At 43.5% G+C, this 16,240-nt stretch overlaps 1 protein-coding gene across 5 annotated transcripts in view; it reads right to left on the reverse strand.

Annotated features, from left to right (window-relative positions):
• The window catches only part of LGI1 (leucine rich glioma inactivated 1), a 29,277-nt gene that overhangs the window by 8,295 nt on the left and 4,742 nt on the right, over positions 1 to 16,240 (reverse strand). For 2 of the 5 annotated variants that reach the window (XM_081863956.1, XM_081863955.1), the window contains exon 3: positions 5,935 to 6,006. In XM_081863956.1, coding sequence (XP_081720082.1) covers positions 5,935 to 6,006 — 72 coding nt within the window. Of the gene's footprint in view, positions 1 to 5,934; positions 6,007 to 6,342; positions 7,174 to 16,240 lie in introns of those variants that run through there. The other 3 variants (XM_081863954.1, XM_081863957.1, XM_081863958.1) reach the window with 3 other exon arrangements.

The following is a 16,240-nucleotide window of genomic DNA, read 5'->3' on the forward strand; positions in this document are numbered from 1 at the left end:
CATAAGTGGCCCCAATTCCAGAGCTTCATCTGTGCTCTCAGATGCACATGGGAGCTTTTGAATGGACAGGCTTTCCGATTTACTTGCCATATTCCTCAAAGAACAACATCTCCCCCGGAAAAATTATCACCCTGCTTGTCATATGTCCGCTTTGGCGAAAGTCTTATGGCAGCCCTAAGTAAGCTGCTATCCTATGCTTACTTTCCAGAAAGGATGCCCTATTCAATGCTTTTTTCAATAAGGCCTACTTCTGAGTATTGCACTATAAAATGAATGGAGAAACTCTTTCAGATCCACATATGTTTCTGAACCCACAAGGAATCAAGAGATCAGTGTGTAATTTAACTGTTTCTCAATGGTAAATATGGCTACTATGGTAAATATTTTTCATGTTATCTGCAGCAGTGGTCCATGTGGCTGTGCAGGCGAGGCTTAATGAAATATCTCTGTTCATGCAAGCTTCCAGGTGGTTTCCCTCTTGCATGACAGTTCCATGTGGCTGTTCAGGGATGCCCTCCAACTCTCTTGAAAGGCTTTTTAGGGGGCAGGACAGAATGGGAAAAGTTTCTTGTATAAGCTGCCTTCCACATGGGTAACCGTTAGAAGCAACTCAATGTACGGTTCAGTCTTTAAAACTGCAGCTTAAACATTGTTTTTATGCTTAACATACATTTAGCAATGTGATAAAATGCAAACATTAAATGACAGTATAATGTAATTTATGTAATTTAATGCAATGGAGCTTCAACATGCATAAAGGAATTTCTGAACTTAAAATTGATCTATATGACAAGGGTTTGGAATAATTAATTTTTTTTACCTTTAAAATTTTCTGGGACCACAAGTATTTAGTAATTGCTCTTATTTGGAGAAAACCTTGTCTGATATGATTGACATAGCATCTTCTACAGGACTTGGAGGAAGTGAAACTTGGCCCCATATGCCAGTTGGGTGACCGACAGCACCTGAAAGCTTATACTTCTTAGGACTGCCATATACTTCTTAGGACTAGCAGCTCCCAAGTGCCCAGCTACAGACCCTCTCTCACTGCCTCCACCACTGCGACTGAGACGCCCATGGGACGCCCCTGGAACGGGGTCACTTTTTTAACAAACTACGGGCAGCTAGGCTGCTGCACCGCCTTCCTCCCTCCCCCTCCCTCTGTCCCCCCTCTCTGGCCAAGGGAAGTGACCTCTTGTCACTTCTACTGCTGCTGGGGTGCAGCCTCCCCTGGAATATTTTAAAAGGGGGGAGCACAGAAAACTGAAAAAAAAAATCAGGTTGCCATACGTTCTGGAAATTCCGGAGTTCTCTTAACATTCAAAAAATTCCCCCCTGGACGCCATTTTAGACATCTGATTTCTGTACGTGTCCAGAATTTTCCGGATGTATGGCAAGTCTAATACTACTCCCCACCCTCTTCAGCAAAAATTATTCCAGGAAGAGGAAGGTGTCATGGCCAAAGGGTCCTCTGTTCCCAAGACTAGCAATGAATGAGTGTTTACTTTCAAGTAAATTCCCTCCCAGATAGGGATGAGAGAGAAATTTGATTCTGTTTGCATTTAAAGCTGAATCTATCAAAATTCTCACTTTCTGAGGCAATATAAGAACTGAAACATAACCATCCATCAAAATCCACACTCACTTGAATTTTGCAAAAATGCATATATTAGGGCACAGTGCACATAAAAAACGACTATATTAGTGAAAATAAAATGCAAAAGCATATTAAATTGTAATAAAATTTTCACAAAAATGTGAACATTAATTAAAAATGTGTTTGTTAAGAGAAATTCATGCCAAAATGCTGAAGAATTTTCATGAGGATTTTTTAATTTTAAAAAATGCAAGCTGTTTCAGCACTGTAGAGAACTGAATTTAAGACTAGAAAAATGAGAAACTAAGCAAACCAAAATGGACAGGTTCTTCTATCCCTACTCTCAGGTAGGATTTTGCCCTAACTGTTAATCATCTATGACTGCAGTAGCAGATCAACTACTAGTAGTCAACCGACAGCTACTAGCAACAATTCTTGCTGTCAAACAACCATGAATATTTTAGAGACATTTACAGAATATTGGGGGGGGGGGCATGTTTTGTTTATTTGCTCTTTCACCTATTTCTATCCCTTTAAAACACATTCTTTCCCTCAAAGAATTCTGGGCACTGTAGTTAGTTAAGGGATGCTGGGAATTGTAACTTTGATGAGTAAACTACAGTACCCAGAAATCTTTGAAGAAAAGAATATGCACAGCCTATGATTCTGTAGCCCTATTCAGGCACTGCCACACATGCAATCTGAATTGTGAAGCAGAGGCATGCTCCCTGGCCCCATGCCTTCTGCCTCATTGCTATGGCTAACTTTGTCAGCCACCATGGGTTGGGGTCAGAACTTCTGCAGTGGGGGGCCTTCTCAGGTAGGGTCATCGCATGATCTAGAACACTGACCTTCCGGGGTTCTCAATCACAAAGTGAGCCCCTACACAAGTCGAAAAGGGACCTCACTGCAGACATTCAGCCCTCTGTGTGTGAGAGGCAAAGAAGCCAGTGACAGGAGGAGCTATGGAGCACAGTCCCCCCCCCCAACTGGATTTGCATGTGAGGAACACAGGAATAGGGCTCATGATTCAATAGATTAGCTAGTAGGGGACATTCTGTATGGGGATTTGTATATATTCTAGGCTCACAATGGGTCAAACGTGTATGACTAATTTCTATAATTCATTTTGACTGAGGAGTCCACAGAAATAATTATTATTATGTCTCTACAGATGCTGGAGCAGAAAGAGCAAGTTGAATAGACCTCTTGAGGGCAGTAGAACCAGAGGGGCAAGGAAACAAGTAAAAACAGAGGGAAATGTCCATTTTTCCAGCTGGAATGATTTGTATGCCTATATCCTGAGAGTAATGAATGCCTGACTCAGTGCTTTTTTCCATTTGGAAAGCCTTGCTGGGACTGAAAGGCCACATGTGCCCAAACCCTTCTGTGGGTGCACTGGCTGGGCCTTCCCTTGTTTCCTGTTTGCTTCCAGATTATTGGTATATTGGGGTGGGATTCAATCACATTCTAGCAAGTTCAGCTTGCGCAGTTAAAACTGTTTTGGACCTCTTGTGTGACAAGCCTGCCTCCCCCACAAAACTGGACTTTGCACAATAAGGAAAGTGATAAGGGAAAGCACCAGAAAGTGTGAGATAACACTAGCTTGATGCAACGTCATCTAGCCTCCCAGCAAACCGATCAGGATCAATCAATAAACAGGTCAACTGGAAGTGACCACAGGTCCTTGCTCTGCATTGGAGACCACACCGAAAGGTCTCCTACATTTCATGAGCAGCTAACTGAGTGATGCAGAGCAGTGCAAGTGGAAGAGGAATGGGCTCAGTGAAGCTCCACTGTGCTCTAAGAAACTCCCTCAATCCTTGTCACCATTTCTGTTCTGAACATGTTGCAGGCGAAGCCGTGTTCTGCCTACCAGTTTAGCTTGATTGTAGTCAGGGCTCACTGTTTGGATCACATTCTGGAGCGACCTGTTCTGTGGGGACCCTTCTGTGTTCACCCATGGGTTGTGTGGGGTGATCTGTGCAGGGTTGGTATGCAGATGGTCTAATCTTACAATGGGAGGTTAGTTCTGACAATCTTTTGGAATCCTTCCAGCTCTATGTGTCCTTTGGGCTCTTTCAGGAGATCACAGAGCAAATGCTTCTAAGCATGCAGATTGGCTGCCTATGTATGTTGCATTACGTACTTCCAGCGCAGCCCTTGGCAGTGTGCTTCCTACCCTCCTGGCTATATCTTCTACCTATTACTCGGGAAATGCATCCCACTTGGCAGACTTCAAGCTACAATCTCTGTAAGGTATCATCACATTTCTCTATACTGTATACTATAGGATTTGAAAGCCACAATGTTTATGTTACCTGTAAAGGACCTAAACCTATTCTCTTTTGACCAGTGACCTGCCCTTCCAAAATAACTCCAACAGGTAACGGTCTAACTGAACAGAAATAATTTTAGTTAAGAAGACCTGTATGGCATAAGCTCTAGAAGAAGAAAAAATAGTTAAGATGAGAATTGATGTGTAACTGGGGGTCATATGTTTGGCCTTCTCTGGTACACAACTGGTTCCCTCCCCAGCTGAAATGAAACGTGAAATAAACATTCTAAACTAGGTTGCGGTGTGATGCCCAGAACAGTTTTTCCAGTATGCAAATATGCTCACTAGCCCAGAAAGGTTGGTGACTCCTAGAATCCTAGAAGTGTAGAGCTGGAAGGGACCACGAGGGTCATCTCATCCAATCCCCTGCAATGCAGGAATCTTTTGCCCAACGCGGGGCTCGAACCCATGGCCCTGAGATTAAGATTGTTACAGTTATCTTGCATTGCTCAAACACCACTGTTATTACAATGCACATACACCTGGAGCTGAAATCTGTACTTCTAGGTTTGTAAGGGAGCTTCTGGGTTCTCAGTGTTTCAAAAGCACGGAGTAGGTTTGTTTATACTGAAATGTATATGCTGCTTTTCCACCTGCAAAAGGGCCTTCAGAGCAAGTACACTGTGAGCCAAGGAAACGTGCTGCCTCGCTGAAAAGCCTGCTGAGATGGGCGACCTCGCATGTTCTTTGCACCACATAGCCGGATGGCAGTGCAGGTGGTGTCTCACAACTAAATGGCAAACTCATGATGTGCCTTTCCCTTTATGGGCACACAAACGACCAAATACAAAAACCGTAACCGTCTCTTTTCCCCAGCACAGATGATGTGTGAATTTTGCCCCCCCCCTCTCTCTTTCTCTCTCTCTCTCTCTCTCTCTTGTAATATGCTCTTACTCCAAAAAAGCTTGTGTGGGATAATGTGTACAGGGGCAACATAAAGGTTTCCATGGTAACTATATTTACTCATTTGTCCTGGATTCAAAACCGTACTCACTGTGCGCATGCCTTCTTATCAGCTCCCTTGACAGTAGACAAGAACAGGAAGGGTCATAGCGTCAACTATCAGGGCATCAGCATTTGAACTGAATAGATGTAATGTTCCAACAGAAGGTAATGCTTAGTAGCCAAACAAAATTATGCCCTGGGCTGACTCATCTTGTTTATGCTACCATCATGTACACACACACAATTTTCTTTTTTAAAAAATGAGTGAAAAGATTTCTCGACAGGTTTCTGAACCAAATCAGTCATATGTATGGGCCATCCTTTATAGGTGTCTCTATTTCACACAAAGTATACATTCAAAACAGACATATTTCTGAGCTATCCCTACTGCACAAAACATCAACTGACTTCAGTTTTTCTCCAGGTCTCTGTTGTGATGGAGAACAGGGGACAAATCCAGTCCCTACCTAAAGAAATATCTGTGGGAAATGCTAAACCTCTACCGAAGCAAACATTACGGGTTTTGCTTACAGAATTGTCCCATTGAAATTCAGGTCTCGATTCTGAAAACAGCCAGTCTATTTAGTCAGCAACAACTCTTAGACTTTAACATCCACCAATACCAAATTTTAAAAGTGTGGGGAATTAATAATTACGACCCATTAGTACAGTCAGGCCTTTGAAGTACAATACATGTGATTTAGGAACGCAATGTGGGAACATAATTATAATCAGGCATCTAAATTTAGCCTAGCCAAATAATATTGCCAAGTAAGCACAATGAAGATAATAATGATAAAGATAACAGCAATTAACAAATATTAAAGAGGAAGATAAAGTTATATATATATATATATATATATATATATATATATATATATATATATATATACAACTAGGCATGACACACCTTTAATTACCTTTACTGGAATCGCTAGGGTGCATTTTGTTACATAACTGATCTGCACTATTTCTTATAGAACAAGTACTAAAGCCCCGTTACTTTAGATACACATGTTTCATAACAAGTAACAATGATATAAATCTTTCTCACAGAAGTTGCAGAGATGGTGAGAAGACAAAACTCCTTTCTGGGATTTTAGTAAAAGCCGATCTCACAAAGGAACTAGAAGGAAAAGAAAACAGACCTTATGTTAACGTGAGCTCCCTGAATAGTTATTTACCACTTCAAAGGACCATTTCTTGTCATCATCACTAGGATTTACATTATTTCCACAAAAAAGGGGGAAATGGATGCTACAAGTTTCAGAAAAAGAAATAAATTAGATGTTCTAGCTGCATTCAGAGAGAACAACATTAAGCACATCCCCCCTCAACGCCCGGCTCCCGGGTTTTGAATGCTGTAGGTATTCACGACTGCAGACACCCCTCAGTCTGCACTGAAAACACCACACATGCTGGCTCAATTTTTAAACAGAAATTAAAAGAACCAAATGCTTACAGCCCTTACAGTGAGGTAACGTCAGGTGGAACGCTGCGCGGAATAGCTCTGGCATTTTCACATAAAGCATTATCTTTGGTACAAATACACCAAGCTGGACATGTTGTCTTCCCTGTCTTGCTCCCTTCAGTCAGCAACAGTACAGAGAAAAAGCATAGGAAAGAAGCAGTTCTTCTAAAGGGTTTGCTGGCATTTCCCATTCTTTTGATCCACTCTGGTTCCAGCCAGTTGAAAGAATGATATCCCAAAACATGAACAGGGTTTTTCCCCCCGCACCTTTTTATTCAGCCGTTGAATGTCTTTCTTGTTAAGACACAGCAATATATTTCTCTCTCTCTCTCTTTCTCCAGCTCTTTTCTGTCTCTTTCCCCTGAATGTTTCCTCTCTCTCTCTTTCTCTTTTTGTAGCTGGAAAACCTGCAGCTGAGCTGTATGTTTCTTTCTATTCACTCAAGCAGCGTATTGCTCTCAGAGAGGGAACCTGCGAGGTGCTGTGAAGGCAGGGAGGAGGAAAATCCAACCAGCTGTAGAAGCAGAAGAGGGCTTGCATCACCGCAAAGAAACACTGAGCACAACACAGCTTTAGGTTGCAAAGTGACGCAACTGAGAAAATACACGGCACTCTCCCTTTCTCTCTCGTCTGAGGGGAGGCCCTCTTCTTGTTACCAAAAATAGCACAACACTATGCTTTGCTGGTGGGTGGGTGCGTGGGCGTGAGGTGGATTGTGTGTGTGTGTGCGTGTGTGTGGTGGGGAGATCGGTCATCATCTTTGACTGGATCCCTCCACCTGTGTAAAAATGTCCTTTGGGAATTGGGGCTCCCTCCCCTTGTTTCTTCTTTGCATATGCCAAGCGACAGCAAAAAGAGGAAATTGAGTGACACGGTCCAAAGCCATCACAGCAAAAGGAACAGTTGTCTTATGGGTTTGCTTTTCTCGCACAAGCTCGGGTCACAGCTAGACAAACAGGCACACATGGAGCCTATTACCAAGAATGCCTACAACTGTCATTTGAGAAAGAAAATGCTCTTTTGCTCTCAGACAAAATCCTTTTTTAAACCTCCCTTGCATCTTTGTCTTGCTAATGTACAGCAGCCAGCCTTTGAAGCAAACCAATTTGCATATTATTTTGAAAACTTGTTTATTTGCTGCGGTAGGCTGTGTCATCCTTAGAAAGAGGCAAAGGAGTGGGGTTTAATCTACGTAAAGTTGCTGCCTCAGCATCTGTTTCTGAAGCCAAGGCTTCGCCCTAGCCTAGGACATCTGAATATATGCAAGTGCCCCTGAGCATGTTGGGTGTGTATTTTGCCTAACCACTGAAGAAGGAGCCTTCAGCACTGGGGATTGGAGAGGTTTCTCAAGGATGTTTTATCCAAGGCTTGAGCCCTTGTCTTACTTTTACCAGGAATTAAGCACTGTGACGTTGGCTGCTTAAAACTTACATTTGCTACATCACAGTTTAAGAAAAGGCAATGTCCACCCCACCCCCCAATTAGGACTAAGTTCTTATCTTCGCCATTATCCTATCATTGCTCTTATAAGTAGAAGATATTTAAAGCACTATTGGACTTTAGAACATTCTATGTGCAAGGAGCTGCAGATCAATAATAAATGTACTTAAACTTAACATCCCTTAATTTAAAATTCAAAACCAAAAAAGCAGAACATCAGTCCTTTGGAGATGGTTCTTGCCCTGGGCACTGCATCATTCATTAGAAGGATTTTTGATCTTTTGACACAGGGATCATTTTTACAGATTAGGCAAGTGTAGCATAGCTAACCTGCTGGCCAGGTGACAGAATCTGATGAACTGAGTACTGTATAAAATGAAGCTGTCACTGGGACTGGTAGAGTCTTCTCTGTCAGAGAAAGGGACAAATGATATGTGTTGGGCAGTTCCATGATTCTTCCTACTAATAGTGGGTTTTAAAAATAAATAAAAAATTACAAGCAGCCATGAAAGGCTAAAAATCAAGAGTGGAGCATCAGAGAGAGTAAGGTAGGGTGCTTAACCCTTTCCTTTCCCTGTATTCCCCCCCCCCCCCCGCAAAGCGAAAAGACCATGATTTTGAGCAGACAATTGCTGCTGCTCCTCTGCTCCTGATTTCAGCCACCTACAGCTGCACTTCTTTAAGAAAAACAGGCTGGGAGAAACAATTACGAAATTGCCCACCATTTGCCATTTGGTCCAGTGGAACAGCTGCTGCTGTAACTAAGCCTGTAACCAAGCCAAAGCACATGCAACTCAAATACTGTAATTGCACAGTATTTGCCCCAGCTTATCCTTTTGCTCTGCTGTTTCTCCTGTGCCAATTTTTAGACTGTAAGCTCTTTGGGGCAGGGACCTGTCCCCTTGCATACTCTAAAGCATTGTGCACACTTATGGGTGATGATGATGATGATGATATTGAAAGCACTTAAATAATCCTCTTGTCAGTTCGAACTTCAGGTGCATAATAACGACAAGAGAAAATGAATGGATCAATTTTGCCTTTAGTATAACTCCATTATTTCAGGTGCTAAGGGAAAATATTGGTTCATAGAATACCATAGCCGGTAAGCAGGCATCAATATAATTATTTTCCTCTATAAGAATAAAGTATATGGTTATGATTAGAAGTGTTGTAGGGGCACAGAATTTGAGAGGAATGTACATCACCAACAGAGAATGGTACAGGAAGTGCTATTATCAAGCTGAACGTCTAGTATCTGTAGGCCTGTATTAAGTGGATCTCATGCTGATGAACCTCATTTCCCCTCTTGAGATTGAGGCTAGGGGTAGTCCTATATAGAAAAGGGCCAAAACACCTTTCGTAGCGTGTTGACCCAAAGGTGAACTGTTCTGGGAGCTTTGCTAACACCATCTTGGTAGTCAAGACAACCCCACAATTAATTGGTAGTTGTTGTAGCAATGAGCTCATATATGCTTATATTCACTTGCTCTGATATAAGCTGATTGGCTTGCTCTGAGCCAGAAAGGGGAGCTAGCTGGAAGAGTTGGGTATTTGCCACCCATGCCCTCATCTGGGCAGGTGGAGCGATGGGAAGCCCTAGGCCATGTTATGTATGCTGCTTAGTGGATGAAGAACATACGCACTTGTGCTTGAGCACGGACAAGCCATGTCCTAGCTATGGTGTCCATCCTGGGTTCAGTGAGGAGAGCTGTCAGGCTGTAAGTCTACACCTTTTTTTAATAAGGCACTAGAACTGATCACTCTGGTGTTTTTGGCCTCCTCCTTTGGGATCCCTGCACCCAACTACTCCCATGAGCCCTCTGCTAGGGCTGTGGTTCAGAACACATAGGCATCACATGTATTACTATGGGGCTGTTAAGCAGTGGTTGCACAATCCATTGACTTGAGTACAACAACACATGATGGAAGCAAGTCCAACACTATGGCACGTAGGTAGTCGAGCTCTTGCCATCTTTTTTGGAGGTCGGTACTTGTATAGAATTGAGGTGGTGAAAGTGAACCTGTCAGTCATTCATGGCCAAGGGCAGGCAAGCTCCTTTAGGAAGACAGTGAGGTAGCAAGCAACTAGTAGTTGAGCAGAGAGAAATGACCAGGACATAAATAATCTCCCACTGTATAATGTTGCCCAAACAGAGAAAGTGTGCAACCATTCTGGAAACTCAGTAACAGGAAGTGGCCCAGGAATGGCCTTCTGCTGTCACTGGATCTGCCAAACTACCTGAAGTCCACTAAACTGACCAGCAGTCATTTCTGATGCAAGGAACAGAGTAATAAGTGCAGTGCTCAAATTATTGGTGAGGGGCTTTAACGAAACACCACCCCCTGACAATGGTGAGCTCCCCTTTACTGCAAACACTGATCCATGGGACTCCCTGCTTGATTACTTCAGTGTCTGACATGTAAATACATCAGCCAATGTCTGTTTTCAAACTGAAAATGTGCCTCTAATGAAAATAAGAGCCAGGACAATAGATTTGTTGTGGTACTAATGGCCTATTTTTTAAAATTGCAAACTCTGCTCAGCTCCCAATGACTCTGGATTCCCTTTAAGCCTGTTGTCTGAGTCTTAGGACAATGAGCTGTTGCAACTTTTCCTCATTTAACCCCTGCCCCACATGTGTCCAGCTTCTGCACACATCTCCCTATACCCATGCATTATGCAGTAGAACGCAATGCCTTTGTTCATATTTTCCAGCCCAGCACCACAAAGCCCAAAAGATTACTTCTCACAATCTGGTTTAACCACAAGTCTAAACATTACAATGGTTTATTTTTATTACAGGGCAATAAAAAATGAACTTATATTCCCATTCCTGCCAAGCCGGGTATCTGCTTTGTATTGTCATCAATCTGTTTATAAGATTATGTGGGTTGTATGGATTTTTTTTTAATGGCTCACTCAAGCTTTAGCTGTGGAAATCTGGTTTCCCAATTGTCAGTTCAATCACTGTGACCTCTCCAAATCTTTGGGGGAAGACAACCTTTCTGTTGAGGCCCGTGTCAAGATGCCTGGTTGATTTCCTCCTAGATTTCCTCTCCTTTCCTCTTTCTGCTGGAGAAACAGGTATGGATTGGATTGAATGCACCTAGGCACAGGTCACACTGGCAGCAGTTTACACAGGAATCCCTTGTGAGTGCTAAGGATCTACTGCCAGGCTCACTGTCATAGAGGGTCGCCACCTGCTCATTTATCAGCTGGACAGTTCAGGAATTACAGCTTTGTATCCATTTTGGTCTAACGTACATATTTTTTGCAAAGAACATTTCACCTAATATAACACAGTGGTGTGTGTTATTTTCACCAATATATGCTTTTTTATGCACCCTTTACCTGGTTTATGCGGGGTTTTTTGCACACATTGCTTGCCTGGAGAATCACATTGCAAAATTTGGACAATTGCGAATTTCAAAGGATGGCTGTTTTGCAGCTCCCACAATGTTTCAGAAACGTGCATTAGGTGCATTTGTCTTTGAATGCGAACTGAATCAAATTTCCCCTGAACATCCCTACCAGTGGTGAGTCAAGTGTGGTAGAGGAGGGAAGCTTCACCTGGATGGAAGGTGATGGACAAGAGGGGCCAGGTGAACATATGGAGCTCCAGGCAACTGTTGCCAGGGAGACTGGAATCTCGAGGACAGGAGAGTAGCAGATAAACAGTAGCGGAGGTACAAAGCTGAAAAGGGAATGTTGCTTTATTCCTTTAGAGTGGATTTATTTGGGGATGGGCAGAATGTGGTCAGAGGCTCGCAGCAGAGCTTGGCCTAGAGACAGGGATGGGGAACCTGACGCCCTTTAGAGCAGCCCTAGAGCAACATGGCCAATAGTGAAGGCGTTGGCTTCGATGACATCTAAAGGCCACAACACTGGCTAGGCGTGGACTGAGAGGTACAGCTTCACCTACAAAGGACCAGAATGGCTATGAGGAGAAAAGGGAACCAGCAGCTGGGCATGCATCATTGCAGGACCGTTGCATCATTGAGGAACCCAGCCAGCGCCAAGCATCACTCCATTAATACAGAAACCCAAAGTTCCAGCATATGGAAGAGTATAATGCATGCAGGATTCTGAAAATTGTCCTGTGTTTATGATGAATGGAACTTCAGACCTTGGCTGCAAAGGATGGAGGAACAGAAAGGAAAGCAGCACCCAGATCTATCCAGTCCCAGCCCCAGTGGTGTCTGTTTCTCCTCTAGGAGTGGTTGCAGAAATATAACATGAGCCGCTGGATCAGACAAAGGGGCTCTTTGACAGGCCAGCATTTGGCTTGCAACACTAGCTGTCAAGATGACTATGGGAAGCCCACAATCAGGTAGGCATTCAGCTGCCTTTCCGTGTTGTTTGTCCTCTCCTGAATCTGGTAGCGAGGGGTCAGACTCACCCAGCTTCCCTTTGCTGTTGATTTCCATGCCTGATGACAAGTCAGGAAAAGAAGGATGCTTTCTGCATGGACCATTCCTTGCACACATTTTCAGTAAACCAGTATGATCCCATTCTAAAGCTTGTGTAAGTACCTGTTCCCTTTAATACTTTTTCGTGGGATGTGTGTGTGTCAGATATAACAGAAACAGCTCAAAAAAGGTGCTTGCACAGAGGTTCCTCATAGCCTGGACTTTATCTTGCTCCATCATCATTTCAAGCTGATAGCAATCCATGGAGCAGGGCCAGGTTCTGGCAAATTCTAGGGTTGATTAGGGATGATCTCTTCAGCACTTTGGAAAGCAGTGTTTTTTTCTTTTGTGGAACGGCATACCGACAGCCAGGATTTTCACCGAACTGAAATAAGCCCTGCTTATTCTCCAGGCCAGTCTGATATTTTCAACCTCCAGTCCATTCTGATATTGTAGGTGGAGTTCAGCCAATGCATTAAATCAAGACCCCTTAAACCCAGGCTAAGAATAATGGTAGTGCACCTGAGCTTCTGGAGTACAATCCCATTGAAAAAGCCACTCACCACTGTATTTCCTCAATTTGAATTTTACTGTATTCATTTTGCATTCTGCTGCTCTTATTGTAATAGCTAGGTGGCTACTGTAGCCTGGCAACAAGAAGAATGCCGTCATGTACATTCTGCAAAACCTATTAAGACTTAAGCTTCCACCTCTCATCATGAATTTGAGCATTTGCCATACAGCCTCTTTGATGTACAAATCCTGACGAGGCATACCTTGGTTACTTCTTGCGGCAGGGTGGTCTGAAACAGCCATTAGAAACAAAAGAAGGTGGAGCGATGCCAGGCGACTCCTTGGAGACGTTAGCTCGCTCCTTTCAGTATTCCAATTCACCTCTTTGCCCGGAAGAAAGGAAAGATTTCCTCCCGCCCACCCAAAAGCAATCCTGTAAACTAGTAATTTCCGGGCCCAAGGCAAGTTCCCAAATAGATAAGTTTCCAAATGTATAAAATAGCAATTATCCCAGAACAGTTCCACTTGCGAAATGATTGGTAAAATCTGGGCTAAGCCAAAAACGAATGTATTCCTTTATGGGCAGTAAGTACTGCTGCTGAAATTCTAAACTGACACAGCACAGATAGACTGCTCTTGATATGTGGTGCTCTACAGTGAGTCAGCTCAGAAGCCGTGTTGCTGCTACCTAATCAGCAGTAGCTAGACAGAGTCACATGCCTTCAATTCATTCCTCCTGGCCAGCAGAACTCAAGGGAAGAATATGCTTTTAGGCAGAAAGCAAAGAGCCTGTTGCCTTCACTATGCTTCCCAGCAAGCTGACATACGGCTTTTCATTTACCATCTTGAGTACATACAATTACTCAAAACTGAAAAGACCCTATATAATATGAGACCCATTTCATGTCCCAGTATAGCTTGCTTCAAGTTATGTGCCCTCATCACTATTCCTTCTTTATAGTACTGTGTAAGAGATGGACTGTTACATTTGCATTATTTTAAATGGTTTTACTTTATTCCTACTTGTCTGGCATGTATTAAATTAAAATAATGATGAATAGTATCTAGAAGACATTAGAAGATTCTGATTGGCCAAACCTGTCACACAGTATTATTGGCTATCCTAGTGCTGTTTGGAATTAGGTGTTACGTGCATCTGAGAGTTAATATAATTGCTTTTGGCAACTGCTCTGCCAGCTGAACTATTTACAACACTAATGGAGGAATAAACACATCAAAGCAAGAAACACAGCCAAACCTCCCTCTTTGTATATAAGAATGTTTCAATTCACTTTGTTAGGGGTATTTTCTAGGGTTTCCAACTTATTTTAAAAGTGCTGTTGCGGATTCATCTGTCTTTTAACCAATTAACTGATTGGCTAACACTATATATATAAATTTGCATAATATCAAAAATTTGATGGAAGGACATTGGGTCATTTCTGAGATGGGAAAAAAGTGTGAGATAACTTAGAATTAGAAATAAAAGCTACCACCCATTAGTACGAGGAAAGGTGATATTTAATATCTTGCTTTTTCCATGTTCCATCACAGTATAATAACAGAACAAAATAGCCTTGGAAAATAAATTGGCATGTCCTTAAATTGCACTTAAATTGTATCCTCAGAGATTAAAATTGCCCACCATTGATTAATCTGCTGATTAAACTGGTGCTAATGAAGCCAATGCCTATTTTCTCAGATGAAATGAGTGTCATTCAGCAAAAGTGCCTGTGGCTGTAAATGTGACAGTCCAAGCGTAGGCAACATGGTGCTCTCTAGATATTGTGGACTAGGACTTCCATCAGGGCAGCCATCATGGCTGGTGGTGTGCAATTAAGGGAGTTGTGGTCCAAAACACCTGGAGGGTGCCATATTGGCTACCTCATGATAGTCTTTAAGGTGCCACAGAGTTGCTTTTGCGAAAATCAAGACACATGCCTATTGTTTCAATCCACCATCCTGAGTGCACAGAGAGCAGAATGGCTCCTAGAGTCCTTCAGTATAATGGCGAGCTCCCAACCTGAAACCTGTATCACAGCCCTTTGGTGGTCTACCTCCACTAACAATGCTCCTCTTTGTCATGGACTGGCCAGATGCCAAGTAGTGGGAGGAGGCACCAGCTGGGGAACCTCCAAGGGAACCCCCAGAGGAAGAAGGCTCAGAGCCTGGCAATAGGTGGTGTGACGACGATGAATGCTCAGAAGGTAGAAGAGGGGGACAATGGGAGGAGGAGGTGTTGGAAGCTGAAGAGGAAACAGGGTTTAGCGAGCAAGAAGAGACTATGGCAGACAGCAGTTCAGAATCAGAGGCAGGAGAGGAGTGGGGCCAGGAGACAGAGGAAGGCGGCTGAAAAATCTAGGGAGTCTGCCCCTGCTGTTGTGACAAGCTCCTCTCCCCCCTGGTTTCCCAGAACATGTAGAGAAATGAAGAGGGCAGGGCAACGAGAGGCAAGATGCGGAAGCCTTAGGCTGCTGGGGAAGGAACCAGGGATGGAGACTTAGAGTGGTGGGAAAATGGGGACCTTCAGTCCTCACAACTGCTTCACTGGGGCAAGATCTACTGGGAAGGGTTGCTGCGACCACTAGGACTGCACTGTTTTGTTTCTTTGAATAAAGAGTTAATGTCACTGACATTGGGTGCTTTAATGTTTTATCGCTGACCTACACCTGGCTCCAGCTCCTGACACCCTCCATCAGCAAGCCCCTATGAGTTTTCCTGGAGGTGGCAGAACTCCAACGTAGGGCCAGGCTGCAGAGTTAGGCTTCCTTTAAATGCCATGCAATGGCCCAGCTGTACTGTTGCCCGAGGGCACTGGGGGAAATTCATAGGATGGCTAGAAGGCCTGGCATTCCAGGTCTGAAAACAACAGCTAAAGAGTGGCCAAAGGAAAGTATCAGCAGTGGACTTTGTTGGGGTGCTCACAACTGTCTTGAGGGTGCTATGTGCTGGTGCCAACCCTCACCAGTACAACTTTCTCCCCAGCTTCTGCATGCCAAGGACCCAGGTAAAACCAGCTGCTGGAACATTTGAAGGAAAAGCATGGAGAGCTTCTGCTGAACGTGATCGTTCTACCTGAGCCTCGGGGTGCACATGGAATAACAATGCTGCACCATGCGTCAAGGCTACTGGTGAGGGAAGGGGTGCGTTAAACTGGGCCCTGTGGGAACTGCTTCACAGTGTTCAGCACTGAAGCCTTAGACGTTTCTACTCAGAAGCTGATTGCCATTGCTATGCTGCAAAAACAGTTACACAGCAAAGATTTTTGAGATCAGAAATTCTCCCTGTGAACCTCTGCTGGGATTCTGAGTTTACATTCCTAGTGATGCTCTTGTGAAGTGTTCTGTTGCAAATGCCAAATTCAGACCAACTGAGGCTCTGTTTTACCTCAGCCACAATAAACAAAATAAACCCTTTTGAAAGGGATTACTCTTCCTACTGGCGCAACCACTATGATCCACTGCCAGAAGAACATTTCGACTTCTTGCCAGATTAATTGGGGAGGCGAGGGGAACATAGCCTG

Source organism: Podarcis erhardii (genome assembly GCF_964252035.2).
Source record: "Podarcis erhardii genome assembly, chromosome: 5".
NCBI classification, from domain to species: domain Eukaryota; kingdom Metazoa; phylum Chordata; class Lepidosauria; order Squamata; family Lacertidae; genus Podarcis; species Podarcis erhardii.